Below are 15,691 nucleotides of genomic sequence, written 5' to 3'. Positions count from 1 at the left end.
AGGGATCAGCTCCATTAAATTAAATTGGCTTGTGGATTGGAACGATACCATGTGTAATTCCACCTAAAGTTGAGAATATGAGTTCTTAGGGCCTCTCAATTCAGGTATTTAATCAGGTATTTAAGAAAACACATTATACTATATTCTAGATTAATTGTACCTATAAAGAGGAGTATTCACAGAAAACACAATCCTTAGAAATAATTTTAACTTGCACAATTTAACCCTTTGGACAGTTTCAGTACTAATTTTCAGAGTGGGAAGTAATTTGCATATTAAATGCATAAACATAAACCAGTTCATTATTTTCCTTTCAGATGTTAATTTTTCACAGTGTTTGCATATTGGCCTGATTTTGTGTGATGCTGTTCTTGCTTTCCTTCTCTTGGAAGTTTTTGATAGCAGCTCAGTGTTATAATGACTCAGTAAATGAAGCATCTTCGCCCATTTTGTATTTCAATGAAATTGATTTCATACACTATGATGATCATTTCTTTCCAGTAATTTAATATATCTGATTCACTGGTTCAAATATTCAAAATTAATGGATTATATATATCTACCTCTATATCTTCATAGAATTTGAAGTGGTTTCCTTACAAAAATCACTAAAATAATAAACATCAAAATAAAAATCAATAAATTCAAAGTAAATAAAAATAAAACTGGAATACACAAATAAATAAAATAATTTTATCAAAACGAACACAGTAGTAATACGGATACAAAGTGACAACATTCTGCTTCTAAGGATCTTTTTTTAAAGTCTTTTTTGCCAGATGCCTACAGGCAAATACTATTAGAGTAAAAAAAAAAAGATGTAAAGGAATCCTGTTGCACCTTTGAGATTAATTCAGAAAATGAAATTGTAGCATGAATTTTTTTGGCCCTCCAGTCCACTTCGTTAGATGCATCAGAAATGGAGTGAAGTCTACAAAAACATACACTAAAAAAATATTTTTCTCAATACAGTGTGCCCTTCTTTTACACGGGGGATCCGTTCTGGACACATACACACACCGCGTAAAAGAAAAGGCATGTATGCTTATAATGGGGCTTGTGCTCATGGTGGTGTGTGTTAGCGGTGGCACGTACGCCATTGTTTCTTCTGGCATATGGCACCAGAAGAAGCGATACTGCTTTTAAGCATATCCTGAAAGCAGCATATAATACGCCCACGTATGATGCGGGCACACTATATAAAGTGCTCTAAGATTTAATCAGACTAAGTATAGTACTAAAAGACTAAGGAGTTTATCGCACTAGTGAGATCTTGTAGGCAAGCAGAATTTAAACACAGTTTAAAGCAAAGAAAACCTGGAAATGCCTGAAGTTTATCACATGGCGTCGCAGTTAACGTGAAATAACACGAAGTTAAACCGCATTTAACATCCCTAAAGTAAAAAGCTGTTGCTTTTCTCAGCTTTAACTGCAGTTTCGCATTGTTTCATTATAGAAGCAATTCAGTGTGGTAAACTCCCCAAATTTGCAAGTTTTGTTTAAATTCTAATGTACTTTATATTGCGTTTAACTCCTGTTTTCCCACGGGATCTCGCTAGTGTGATAAACTCCTAAGCTATGTCTTTTAATGCTATTGGGATCTGTAAGGCTTCCTGGGACAGAACATTCCATATGATAGATGCCATCTGTACTGATTCCTTTTAGTTATGAAAAATGCATAATACTATTGGATTTGTAAGGCTTCCTGGGACAGAACATTCCATGTGATTGATGCCATCTGTACTGATTCCTTGTAGTTATCCTTATTTATCCTTTCTTTTTGTTTTTCTTTCATTCTTTTTTTGGGGGGGGCAGGGAAGAGGTGGGGGACCAGAGATTTCTAGTATCTTCAGCCTCATGCAGATGAGGTGTCGGGAATAAATTCTTCCAGAACATGGCCACATAGCCCAGAAAACCCACAGAAAACTATGGACAGTGACCATGAAAGCCTTCAGCTTCACATTAGCTCTACAGCTTTGGAAGCTCCAAAATTTGCACTGCACAGGCACAGAAATCCCACTTGGTGTGAGTCACAGAAACCATGAAGAAGAAGCTCTATTCTCTCTGCAGAAACAAGACCAGGAGCAAATTGATACACAAACCATGAACTACTAATATCAAAAATTAAAGTAAAGCTAAAGAACATAAAATCATTTCAATGTATGGTTGTGAAAACTGGATAGTAAACAAATCTGATAGGAGGAAAATTACCTCATTTGAAATGTGGTGCTAAACAAGAGTTCTACAGATACCATGGACTGCTAATAAGATATAAATGTGTCAGAGCAAATCAAGCTTGAACTCTCCCTAGAAGCCAAGATGACTAACCAGAGACTGTTCTAGTCTGGCCATATGAAGATCAGGCTTAGACTTGGAAAAATGAGAAGTGAACATAGGAAGAAGGAAGATCAACTATCTTAAATATGTGGACAGCACCATATTACTAGCAGAAAATATCAGAGAATTGGAACAATTACTAAAGAAGTTCAAAGATGAAAGTGCAAAGGCAAACTTAATGCTGAACATAAATAAAATAAAAATAATAATCATGGAAGAGATACATGAATTCAGCCTAGACAATGAAGAAACTGAAATAGTTAAAGAGTTCCTGCATCTAGGATCAAACTTTGATCAGAATGGGGACTGCAGCCAATGAAAGAATTAGACAAGATCCTACTAAAGATTAAAGACATACAACTGAACACTAAAGTAAGAATCATCCAAAGTAAGAAACATCCATTACCACGTATGGATGTGAGAGATGGTGAAAAAAGCAGACAAGAAAAAAAATCAACTCATTTGAAATGTGGTGCTGGAGAAGAGTGCTGAGGATACCATGAACAGCCAAAAAAAAAAAACCATATGAATGGGTCCTAGAACAGATCTAGCCAAAACTCTCTCTGGAAGTGAGGATGATGAAATTGAGGCTGTCATACTTTGACCACATCATGAGAAGGCATGAGTCACTCAAAAAGACAGTAATGCTAAGAAAGGTGGAGGGCAGCAGAAAGAGAGGGATACCACTCACACCAGATGGCTAGAGTCAACCAGGGAGGTCACAGGCATGAATTTAAAAGACTTAAAGCAGAGCAGTAGAGTACAGGGTGATGTCTCATCCACAGGGTCAGGGCAAATTTGAGGACAGTCAACAACAGTGTGTTTGGGAGTGTTGTGATCACTTCAATGGACAATAAACACTTGTTGCTGTACTGGGAAAGTGTGTTCATTGTTTCTGCTAGATCCCTTTGTAGCTTTCAGTACAACCACATAGCACTCTTTTGGACTTTTTAGATGGGATGGACTTAGTGTCACCAGTCCTTGGTGGTCTGATTGCCAGAAGTGATGCTAGGGAACTCCTGTTTGATTATATGACCATTGGACTAGAGCAACTGTGGACAACTGCCTCCCATGGGACCCTGAAGGGCCACATTGTTACTGCAGGATCCCTTTGGGTTCCTTCTTATCCCCCAAGCTATTTTAAAAAGGGAGGAAACTCCTGGGAGAAATCACCTGGAGGTTAATGTAAGTTTCCTGTTTTTCATGCACATATTTTCACTGCTTACCTATTCTGAAGAAGTACAGATTTTTTGTAAGAATTCATTCTGTTGGTTCATTAAACATATACGTTTTAGTATTGCTATTTATAATTGTGGTATGTTAGATGCATTATATGTTCACAAATATGTATTCCTAACTAGATGGATGACTATTTGTTTCATGGTTGTTTGAATTTCACTTATGAAAGGATTTCATGGAATTTAGAGAACAGAGAGTAATGAGAGGACTGTAAACAGCAAATGTTAACTAACTGAAACATGATCACTAAAGCACTGCAGCAGCCTATTCTGTTTATGTGGCAGGCAGAGGCTTTACCATTATTACTTTATATGGTAAGATTTAAGTAGAATTTTATGTTGTTTGTTCAGTCTCTTATGCAGATGGTACTTGATTAAAATCTATTTTAAACTATTGTGATTATTGTGGGATAGTGTGAATGAAACAGCTCTCCTACCACCATTAAAGGCCTTTAAACTATTGCAGTTTATTTTAAGTATGCTTATAGACATTTCTTAACTTCTCAGGGGATATTTAGATATCAACAATGTGCCTTATTTGATAGTCTTAAATCTTCTACTGTATATCCTTGTGATCTATTATTTGTGGAACATGGTTAATACACACATTTTTAAAGTGAAAGACTATTGCTTTCTTGTGATAAATAAGTTAAATACATCACTATAATTAAGCAATAAGGCCTGACAGGAGGTGGATTACCATGAGCTAACTACACCTCTAGGGATTTTGAAGCACAAGTCTATGCTTAGCTGAATAAGTATGAGGATTTTTTTAATTATTTCCCATCTGTCTCTGTTTTGGTGGTTAGCAGCAAAATCTGTGTAACTGCTAAATGGTTGTAAGCATAAGGCAGAACATAATCCCCATTATTTTCAAGGTTATTAGTTATGAAATTCTTTTTAATTTCCATATTTTTTAAAGGAACAAAATTTCCCTCATGAATCTTTATTGTGTAGTATGGTGGAAGAACAGTTCAGAGTCAATGGATCATTTAGAATCTTTCAGAAGTGTTCAGTTTATCAAATAGTAGTTTTCCTACGTAACCTTTTGTATATGTTAAAATTAGTCAAAGGACTAAGCAATTGAGTTATGAAAGATTTTATCCAGATGATTTTAAGAACTGGGATTTCCCCCTCAGTGCTAGTCTTTATGATCCCACAAAACCAGAATAATATCCTTTGCAAAAATGATAGGACTGTGCTTTGCTTTGGAGGCATAGCCTGTCTATGAGTGTTGCAAGGATCAAAGAAAGATATTTAATGCTGACCAAAGACAGAATGTTTGTTTGTTTATATTTACTATGGCTAAGATACTAATGCTCCACCAGTTCACTTACCCTAGAAGCAACTTCCAATCCACCCCAGCCATAGTTTTCTAGCTTCAACACACACACAAACCCACTGACAATGAATAGATGATTTGGAACTAGTCACATAGTCCTCTCTCATCCACTGCTCCTCTCCCATGTCCACAAGCAGGGACATTGTGAAAGTAGTGGAATATATCCTCCAATGAGCAGTTTGCCCCTAACAGGATCCTGGCCCTATTATATATCTCACCTTTCTGCCAAAAATGCATGCAAAACACATAACTATTCTAATGGTTTCCCTGTCTGAGTAAAGAAGACATAGCTTAATAACGATGTGAATACTTCAGGAAATCAGTAATACAGCACAACTGTGGTGACAATGTTAGGATATTACAAAATGTTAAATATTTATGAAGTGGAGCACTTTTTATATGTATGAATGGAGTGTCACTCCCAGCAATATAGATGTCACAATAATAAGTGTTGTTTTCGTTCTTGTTGCTGCTGCTTCTAGATGGTAGATCCCAACATGGCATTTGCAGGAGCAATAGAATCAGTACCAGGAGTAATAATTTTATTTTCCCAGTGATAAAATATTGCAATTTGAATGTTGAGAAAATATGACATCTGTCACCACAGAAGTGCCAGTTTGAGGGTGAAAATTTCTACTTTTTCCATTCTGGAAATGTTTTTAAAATGATTTTGAAAAATTGGATGTTCCAGCTTGCTTTTTTACTATTACATGGTTTAGGATTTGATTGTGGTTTTTACTGTGGTTTATATTCTGTTTTGAATTTTACTTATAAACTGACTTTGGAATCAAAAGCAGTTTTAAAATATTTTTAAAGTAATCAGTCCATGAATATTGTTCATGTTAATGTAGGAAAGGCAGATTAGCAGGAAAGTGTAGTGGCCTATATGAATTGGAGGCTCTTTACTGTATCCTAAATATAATGCAATTGAATACTTTCTGGTTTTAAGCTCCTCACAGTATGTACTATGACTTATATGTTGAGGTTATCTTATTCCATCACTACTTACATTGTAAGGAGATGTGATACTGAAAAGGTTACTGTTTTTAGTATTAATTTGTTTTATGTTGCAGTCTCTTCAATTAATCAAACAAATAAATCTATTTTAAAAATTTCATATGCTTTCCAAAAGCACCCTTTACACATTAAGTGGAAATTCAGGACTAATTGAATTCCTTTTTGATCTCTCTCCCATTTCGAAAGTGGAGTCTGCCATATCCATTCACATTTCTTTTCTCCAATAGTCTGGGTGACAAGGAGCTAGATAGATGTTTTAAAGTACTAGTACCACAGCTGTACTTTGCCTCAGCTCATCTCTTGAAAGAACTGCCTTAGCAAGCAAGAAGTATATTAGCCACCCAGCCGCCAAGGCACTGCATCACACCAGCCATTTCTGAATAAGCTGCAGTTCTGAGGATTTCCTTAAGAGTAAACCCCAGCATTGTCATTGCAACTTGGGAAAGCATTTATAGATTAAGCAGTTGAATTAATCATTTACTCATAACTTTATAAAACTTACTAAAAATCTTTACTCAGGTGTGGTACAGACTGCGCAAAAGTGATGTGCCGGTGCCAATTTTAGGGTTAGGGACCCTAATACGTGCCAGTGGTGCAATAATGTCAGCATCCCATGTACACGAGCGCCACCATTATGATGTTACAGATGCATAGCATCCACACATCATGCCACACCAGTTACATCACAAGTGTGCCATTGGCACACTTGCGACATAACTATGGCAGCGCAAAAAGGACCCGTTTTTTTCTGGGTTTGTTTTAATGGGGAATGATGGTGCACAGTTTTGGGGCTGCACTGTCCCTCCAGAATAAAAACAGGCACCTGCAGACCGCTGTTTCACGGCGGTCTGTACTAGGCCTCAGTTTGTGGCTACATATAGAAGATTTAAAGCACAACATTTAAACAGCGATAGCCCTTGCCTTTTTCTCTCTGTAGTTTCACCAGATTTATGTAATAATAGCTATAATAAGCATAAAGTGGGTAAAGAAGAATTTTATGGAAGAACTGAGGTCTCATTTAGCAGCACCATCCATGTTCCCACTCTGTTGGAACTCTGCCCAATTACTGGTTTTTTTGTTTGTTTGTTTGTAGCTGTAGGAAATTCATACGAAATTCTGTACCCCATATCAGTGTCATTTGATAATACACTTTCCTGTTCCTTTATCTGACAATTCAACTTTTAGGAAAAAGCACCATAGAGATTTCATTCAGTGGTTGAACTAGTGGCTGGTATACAGTGTATTATGAAACACTTTTGAGTGACATGATGCCATTAGTGCTAAGACCTGAAAAAGATAAACCGATAAACCAACAACTTAGATGCAACAATTAAATAAAAGCAAAATGTAAATGTATAATAAAATTAAATTATATAAGCTAAAATACTCAAAATGCATTTTATAGATGAAATCATGTAAGAGGCCAACAATTTGGATTATGAAAAGGACTATAATTAAAATACCCTTTCAGCTGCAAAGCACTCAATGCATATGGACTAAGAAATGGCATTTTAATTTGCTTTTGCAGTAATGGTTTGTGTGTGTGTTTGTGTTTTGTAACGTAGCCTCTTCTATGTTTGCAGGTCAATGGGGGAGAAAAAAGACCTGCCTCTGATATGGGAAAGAAACCCAAAACTCCCAAGAAGAAGAAGAAGAAAGACCCTAATGAGCCACAGAAGCCTGTGTCTGCCTATGCATTATTTTTCCGAGACACTCAAGCCGCCATCAAAGGCCAAAACCCAAATGCTACTTTTGGTGAAGTTTCTAAAATTGTAGCTTCCATGTGGGATGGCTTGGGAGAAGAACAAAAGCAGGTATGATGATACGGCTGCCTCTTGCTCTTATGCCTACTCATTCTCTTTTCACTTTCAGTTTATTTTATATTGGTTTAAAGGTGTTTTATTTACTGTGTTTAAGGAATTTCTCTTACTACAGAACCTAGTTCTTTTCAGAACTCTTACTGCATCTCCATAGACAAACATGAATCTTGGTCACATACACCACTAGGGGAGTGAGAGGCATGCGGACCACACTGGGTGACACCCTAAGAGAGTGTAATACCACAGTTTCCCACTGTCTGCCTTTTGACAAAAATGGGCCGTGGAGCCCTGGTGGCACTGTGATTAAATGCCAGTACTGCAGCCACAAATTTGTGAGGTCAATCCTGAGGGGCTCCAAGGTTGACTCAGACTTCCGTCCTTTTTAGGTCAGTAAAATGGGTAACTGGCTTATTGGGGGCAATTGGCTTACATGTTGTAAACCACTTAGATACTGCTTAGTTCAGTATGAAGCGATATAGAAATATAAATGCTATCTTGGAGCTCAGCAGAAGAGAAAATGTGTTATAATAGGGGGATAACTATTGAGAATTGTAAATTTGTGTTCTTATTTTGGATTCTTATCTCTTAGCTTTACCTACCCTTTTTCCAAACAGAATGAAGTTTTGGGACTCAAGATGGCAGTGATATATAAAAAATGTCATCATTGAGAACAGTACCCTGGCTTAGAAGGGCAGAATAATCCAGTTCTCTATGCTGTACTATATCTAGTGATAGTGGTACCTTTTCCTAAAGCTTGGAAGAGTTATTAGAATTAAACAAACCATAGCCCCCAGAATAATCATTAGATGTTACATTAGGAGAGTTCTGGCATACTTTAAACTGAAGTGGACAGCTGCACAGTGGGTAAAGGATCATTGCCCCCACACATACACCTATCCTATGGGTTATACCCTTATTACCAGGGTAACCATCACTTCTGGTTCTGGGATTGAGCTAGTACATGGCCATTTTTAAAAGCTTTTTTAGAAGCTGCGAGAAACTAAAGGACTCAAAACCACCATGTGGGCGTTTTGGTGATTAGAGTATTTGTGTGGACCAAAATACAATTTCAGCAATTTTGGAGGTAGTATTGGCTTCAGGGATTTCTTGGGGATTTATGGGATACAAAATAGGATACTCAGCAGCCACATATGGCCTACAAGCCATATTTCCCTCACTTCTGATCTACAGACATCCATGTTTTTAATGCTAACCCAGATACACCTCCATTTTAAGATGTAATTTCAATTGGTTGGTTGGTTGGTTGAATTTATTTTTTAAAAGAAGAATTCCCCTCTTTTAGGATGTCCTTCTACATGCTGTTACATAGATAAACTTTGGAAGTCACAAGCTATAGCCATAGGATCTACCTTGGATAGCCTTAGAAGTGAATCAGACAAATTGAAAGAGAATAATGATATCAGTTACTCTTAATCATAATGACTACATATTAACTTCAGATTCAGAGACAATATACCTCTCATTACAAGTTGCTGGAACACATGAATGAAGGTATTTGTGACTCATGACTTATGAACTTCCCATAAGCATAGCCAATGTGGGATCCCCATAGATGTGGTGACAGTGGGAAAAGAATGTTCGGCCAGAGAGAGGAGAAGGAGAGGAGCTGCTTGGCAGCCATTTTGAGACTGTGTGCTCGAGACCGTGTGCTTGTTGCTGAAGGGGTGGAGCTTCTGTGAGTCACAAGGGGGGCGGAGCTAGCAGACTAGCTTTATATACCAACTTCCAGAACCTTTCAGAGCAGTCCGGCCAGAGAGAGGAGAAGGAGAGGAGCTGCTTGGCAGCCATTTTGAGACCGTGTGCTTGAGACCGTGTGCTCGTGCTGAAGGGGTGGAGCTTCTGTGAGTCAAATCTAACGGTGCACGAATTTTAGTTTTAGTTTTCTTTAACTCAACAACTCTACTCAAGTGGCATCAGGTTAGAATCAGATATTGAAATAGAACCTTGCCTTTAAGTATCAGATAGCAGCCAGTACATTCCTTTAAAGAAGTATTCCCAGTAGAGTGACTGTTATAGTCATTACTAAAGACTTTGCAGTATGGACAACGAGGGATCTGCTGTAGTCACCTGCAACTCTTGTGGGATGTTTCTCTTCTTGCCCACAGAAGTCGAGAACTTCACATGCACCAAGTGCAAGTTGGTAGCACTCTTGGAGGAGAAAGTGCAGCAGCTGGAGGCCAGAGTAGCTACACTTCAGCATATTAGGGAACAAGAGGATTTCCTGGACACAATAGAACTAACCATCTTGGATGAGTACCATGCAGAGGAAGATGCTAGGGTGGAAGAGGTCACTTGCCATACACAGGAGGCAGACAGCTGGAGGAATGTCACAAAGAGAAGTAAGCCAAGAAGGAATTGTTCGGGGAGCTTGCAGCTAGAGAATCGATTCGAAGCTCTTTCCCTTATCAAGGAGGATGAAGAAGAGCAGCATGGACAGACTTCAGGGACAGAGCAGGGGAGCCTGAGAGTCCCACCCGAGGGAACAGTCACTGCTAAGCCTCGGAGGAGGCGTGTGGTCGTAGTGGGGGACTCCTTGCTGAGGGGTACAGAAGCAGTGATATGTAGGCCTGACAAGATGTCTCGAGAGGTGTGTTGTCTTCCAGGTGCAAAGATCCGGGATGTGACAGAGAGGCTGACAAGACTGGTCAAGCCTTCTGACCAATACCCCTTCCTTTTGGTCCACGTGGGAACTAATGATACTGCAAGACACAGTATTCAGAACATCAAAAGGGATTACGAGGCGCTTGGTAGGAAGCTGAAAGGAATGGATGTACAGGTTGTCATCTCGTCTCTTCTGCCAGTTGAAGGGCATGGTCCAGGAAGGGAGAGGAAAATAGCGGATGTGAACAACTGGTTTCGCAGATGGTGCCGCCGAGAAGGATTTGGATTCTTCGATCATGGGCTGCGGTTCCACGAGGAGGGACTTCTTGCAACAGACGGGTTGCATCTCACGCCAGTTGGAAGAAATGTTTTTGCCAACAGTCTCAAGAACTTGATCAGGAGGGCTTTAAACTGAGTTCCGAGGGGAAGGGAGACAATATTAAGGAAGGCGAAAGGGATGGCGAAAATAGTCAAACTGACATAGAGGAAACAAGAAAAAAAAGTGCAAGGACCCAACAGTGGGAGGCAAAAAAACTTGCACTGGCAGCAAGTAAAAGGGAACTATGGTCTGCGATGTCTCTACACTAATGCACAGAGCATGGGAAATAAGCAAGATGAACTCGAACTCCTAGTACAACAAAGCAAATATGATATAATAGGCATCACTGAAACCTGGTGGGATGAGTCTCATGATTGTAATGTGGAAATAGAGGGGTATGACCTTTTTAAGATAAATAGGCCAAACAAGAAAGGAGGAGGAATAGCACTATATGTCAGAGATATTTACACCAGTGAAGAGATCCAGGACATCAATCATGGAAGCCAGGTGAAGAGCATCTGGGTAAAAATTAAAGGGGAGGGAAACAACAAGGATGTTATGGTGGGAGTCTACTACAGACCCCCAAGTCAGACTGAGGAACTGGATGATATCTTTCTAGAACAGATGACCACACAGTCAGAAAAGAGAGATGTAGTAGTGATGGGTGACTTCAACTATCCTGATATTTGTTGGAAGTCAAACTCAGCAAAATCCTCAAGGCCTAGCAAATTCCTCACTTGCCTGGAAGACAATTTCATGGTCCAAAAGGTGGAAGAGGCAACAAGGGGGTCAGCTATTTTAGATCTGATCCTAACCAACAAGGATGACTTGGTTAATGGGGTGCAAGTGGTGGGATCATTGGGTGGAAGTGACCATGTTCTCCTGGAGTTTGTAATACAGTGGAAAGGAGAAGCCAGGCATAGTCAGACACGCATCCTAGACTTTAGGAGAACGGATTTCAGTAAACTTAGAGAAGTATTGAGGGCAATTCCATGGTCAGAAATACTAAAATATAAAGGAGTTCAGGACAGATGGGACTTTCTCAAAAGGAAGATACTGAAGGCACAATTTCAAACAGTTCCAGTGAGAAAGAAAAACGAGAGGTGTCTCAAGAAACCAGGATGGATGACTAAGGAACTTTCAACCGAGCTAAGTTTGAAACGGAACATGTATAAGAAATGGAAAAAGGGGGAAATCACAAAAAAGGAATTCAAAGAAATAGCAGGCATGTGTAGGGGTAAAGTCAGAAAAGCTAAAGCACAGAATGAACTCAGGCTTGCTAGAGAGGTTAAGAACAATAAAAAGGGCTTTTTGGATATGTCCGCAGCAAAAGGAAGAAGAAGGAAACGGTAGGGCCACTGCGTGGAGAAGATGGCAAAATGCTAACAGAAGACAGAGAAAAGGCAGAATTACTCAACACCTTCTTTGCCTCAGTCTTCTCAGAAAAGGCAAAGGGTGCTCAACCTGAGGATAATGGAGCAGAGGACAGGATAGGGGCATTTCAGTACAGAATAAGTAAAGAGATAGTAGAGGAACACCTTATTAATCTAAATGAATTTAAGTCTCCGGGACCAGATGAACTCCATCCAAGGGTATTAAAAGAACTGGCAAATGTAATATCGGAGCCATTGGCAATAATCTTTGAAAACTCCTGGAAAACAGGAGAGATCCCAGCAGACTGTCGGAGGGCAAACGTTGTCCCCATCTTCAAAAAGGGGAAAAAAGAGGATCTCAACAATTATCGTCCAGTTAGTCTGACATCAGTACTAGGAAAGATTTTGGAGCAGATCATTAAACAGAGAGTCTGTGAACATCTAGAAGGCAATGCCATAATCACAAAAAGTCAACATGGGTTTCAGAGAAACAAGTCATGCCAGACAAACCTGATCTCTTTCTTTGATAAAATTACCAGCTTGGTAGATGAAGGGAATGCTGTGGATATAGTATATCTTGATTTCAGTAAGGCCTTTGACAAAGTTCCCCATGACATTCTTGCAAACAAGCTTGTAAAATGTGGGCTAGACAAAGGAACTGTTACATGAATCTGTAATTGGTTGACCGGCCGAACCCAAAGGGTGCTCAACAATGGCTCCTTTTCATCCTGGAGAGAAGTGACCAGTGGGGTCCCACAGGGCTCTGTCCTGGGCCCAGTGCTATTCAACATCTTTATCAATGACCTGGATGACAGAATTGGAAGCATACTTATCAAATTTGCAGATGATACCAAATTAGGGGGAATAGCTAATACCCCAGAGGACAGGATCAAGATTCAAAATGACCTGAATAGACTAGAAAGCTAGGCCAAAGCTAACAAAATGAAATTCAACACGGAGAAATGTAAGGTATTGCACTTAGGGCGGAAAAATAAAATGCACAGATATAGGATGGGTGACACCTGGCTGAATGAAACTACGTGTGAAAGGGATCTAGGAGTCCAAGTAGACCACAAGTTGAACATGAGTGAACAGTGTGATGCGGCAGCTAAAAAGGCCAATGCTATTTTAGGCTGCATCAATAGAAGTATAGTGTCTAGATCAAGAGAAGTAATAGTGCCACTGTATTCTGCTCTGGTCAGGCCTCACCTAGAATATTGTGTCCAGTTCTGGGCGCCACAATTCAGAAAGGACATTGAGAAACTGGAGCGTGTCCAAAGGAGGGCGACAAAAATGGTGAAAGGTCTGGAAACCATGCCCTATGAGGAATGACTTAGGGAGCTGGGGATGTTTAGCCTGGAGAAAAGAAGGTTAAGAGGTGATATGATCTCCCTGTTTAAATATTTGAAGGGATGTCATATTGAAGAGGGAGCAAGCTTGTTTTCTGCTGCTCCAGAGAACAGGACCCGGAACAATGGATGCAAGCTGCAGGAAAAGAGATTCCACCTGAACATTAGGAGGAACTTCCTGACAGTTAGGGCTGTTCGACAATGGAATGCACTCCCTCAGAGGGTGATAGAGTCTCCTTCCTTGGAGGTCTTTAAACAGAGGCTGGATGGCCATCTGTCAGGGATGCTTTGATTTGGATTTCCTGCATGGCAGGGGGTTGGACTGGATGGCCCTAGTGGTCTCTTCCAACTCTATGATTCTATGATTCTAATGTTGGATCAGACTTTGGTCTTGTCAGCAAAGCTGTTCATATATTTTCATATCAAGCTACATAGTTTGTTCTTTGATGGTGTCATCTACATTCCTTTCCATTTTGAAATGATACATCAAACTGATACTCTCACTGATATCTGTGAACACTGTTTCTGGCTCAAGCAGAGTATTATCAGTGGCATATGCATGTTCAAAATGCTCTACAGCTTTAGGACATGTCCCTGTCTCCTTCTCAGTAGCAGGGATGTAATCTTTCACGAATTTTCTTCTTGAAGAAAGCAATTAGTAATTTTAGCAGTTTTCTTGCTGCTCTGAATCCTCAAAAATCACTACTGTTTATTGGAATTTCATCTGTGAAAATTTGGATGTGGTTGTTTTGTGTGGAAAACGGCACTTTCTGTGCAGAAACCTGCGTTTTCTATACAGAAAATAATATTTATGTGAGCTGTTTTCTGTGCAAAAGGACCACAAGCAAATTTTGTGCAGAATAAATCCCAAAGTATGCAGATTTTCATCAAACCAGGATTCTTCTAGTGAGAGCCTCTTAACGCTAAAAAGCAATCCTTTTCTACTTTTTTTTTACTAATACTTTCTAATATATTTTCCAAAAGCAGAGTAAAATGGGGAGATTCCTGCAAAAGCTGTTATGGATGCTTTGCAATATTTTGTCAGCAAAAAATAAGTTTGTGTCCAGAGGAATGACACTTTCCTTCATATGATGTGCATCTTTAAATATGCCACTGAATATGAATAACATTTTCAGATCTTCTAATAACTATAATTGTCCAGTGGAGACTGTAAGGAATGTACTGTATATGAATTTTTCTTTGTTCAGTAATAGCTTCAATTCTGAATGAGGACAAGCAACACTATACTTTTGTTTTCTTGCAATAGTTAAAGAAAAAAATATTTGCTTCTTTGAATGGCTGGCTTACTTTTGCTTTTGTTTGTTTGTTTGTTTGTTTGTTTTTCATTAAGTTGTTTGTGCATTGCACTTTAGAGAACATTCAAAGAGCAAACTTGTAAAGGCAAAAAGAATCAGAAAATATGAATACAATTAACGCTGTGGATATTGACTAATTTTGAAAAATTAAAGGGCCCTGTGTTGTATATTTCAGTGTTGTAGTTGAAAGCACTTAGATCAGCTATGTTTGTTTTTGTTTTATTGAAAACATCTAAAATATTCATCAAACTGATGCAAATGCAGTGACAGACTGATCACTACCAATGTCAAGGACCCTATCAAAGTAATGACCATAGCAGGTTCTTTGCAACCCAATTCCACTTGTTACTGTTTCACTTTTTTTCATGTGAAAATGCATTGCCATTTTAATGTTCTGCACAGTTTAACTGTGCAGAACACACAAAGGTAGAAGAACATGGGGCAATATTGCTATTGGTCAGGCCACAGTGTTGGGCATTGATGGACGCTCAAACATGAAAAAAAAAGTTATCACATTTGCCTGTTCTGTATTTCAGGCCTCCCTTATCCAAATGCTTGGAACAACAAGTGTTTTGGATTTTGGATTTTTTTTATTTTGAAATATTTGCATATATATAAAGAGATATCTTGGAGATAAGACTTTAGTCTAAACATGAAATTTGTGTATTTTCATATAGACTTTATACACATAGCCTGAAGATAATTTTATACACAATATTTTAAATAATTTTGTGCACAAAGCAAGGTTTATGTGCGTCGAACAACAAGAAAACTAAGGTGACACTAACTCAGACTCCCATGTGGACAATTTTGAATTTTAGAGTATTTTGGATTTCAGAATTCCAAATAAGGGAGACTCGATATATATCCTCTTGCCAGAGCAGCATGCGTGTAGAATATTTTGTCTGTGTTTTTTATTTGAAGCAAATAAATTGTAAGAAGAGTAACACTTATATAC

General features: G+C 38.8%; 1 protein-coding gene across 3 annotated transcripts in view; it reads left to right on the top strand.

Moving 5' to 3' along the window:
- Nucleotides 1–15,691, top strand: part of TOX (thymocyte selection associated high mobility group box) — a 326,596-nt gene that overhangs the window by 262,929 nt on the left and 47,976 nt on the right. For all 3 annotated transcript variants that reach the window (XM_042464588.1, XM_042464587.1, XM_042464589.1), the window contains one exon: nt 7,518–7,748. In XM_042464588.1, the coding sequence (XP_042320522.1) occupies nt 7,518–7,748 (231 nt within the window). The remainder of the gene's footprint in view (nt 1–7,517; nt 7,749–15,691) is intronic.

The sequence above is a fragment of the Sceloporus undulatus genome, chromosome 4 (genome assembly GCF_019175285.1).
Source record: "Sceloporus undulatus isolate JIND9_A2432 ecotype Alabama chromosome 4, SceUnd_v1.1, whole genome shotgun sequence".
NCBI classification, from domain to species: domain Eukaryota; kingdom Metazoa; phylum Chordata; class Lepidosauria; order Squamata; family Phrynosomatidae; genus Sceloporus; species Sceloporus undulatus.
Note: the sequence above shows the minus strand (reverse complement) of the source record. Positions and strands in the feature narration are given on the sequence as shown.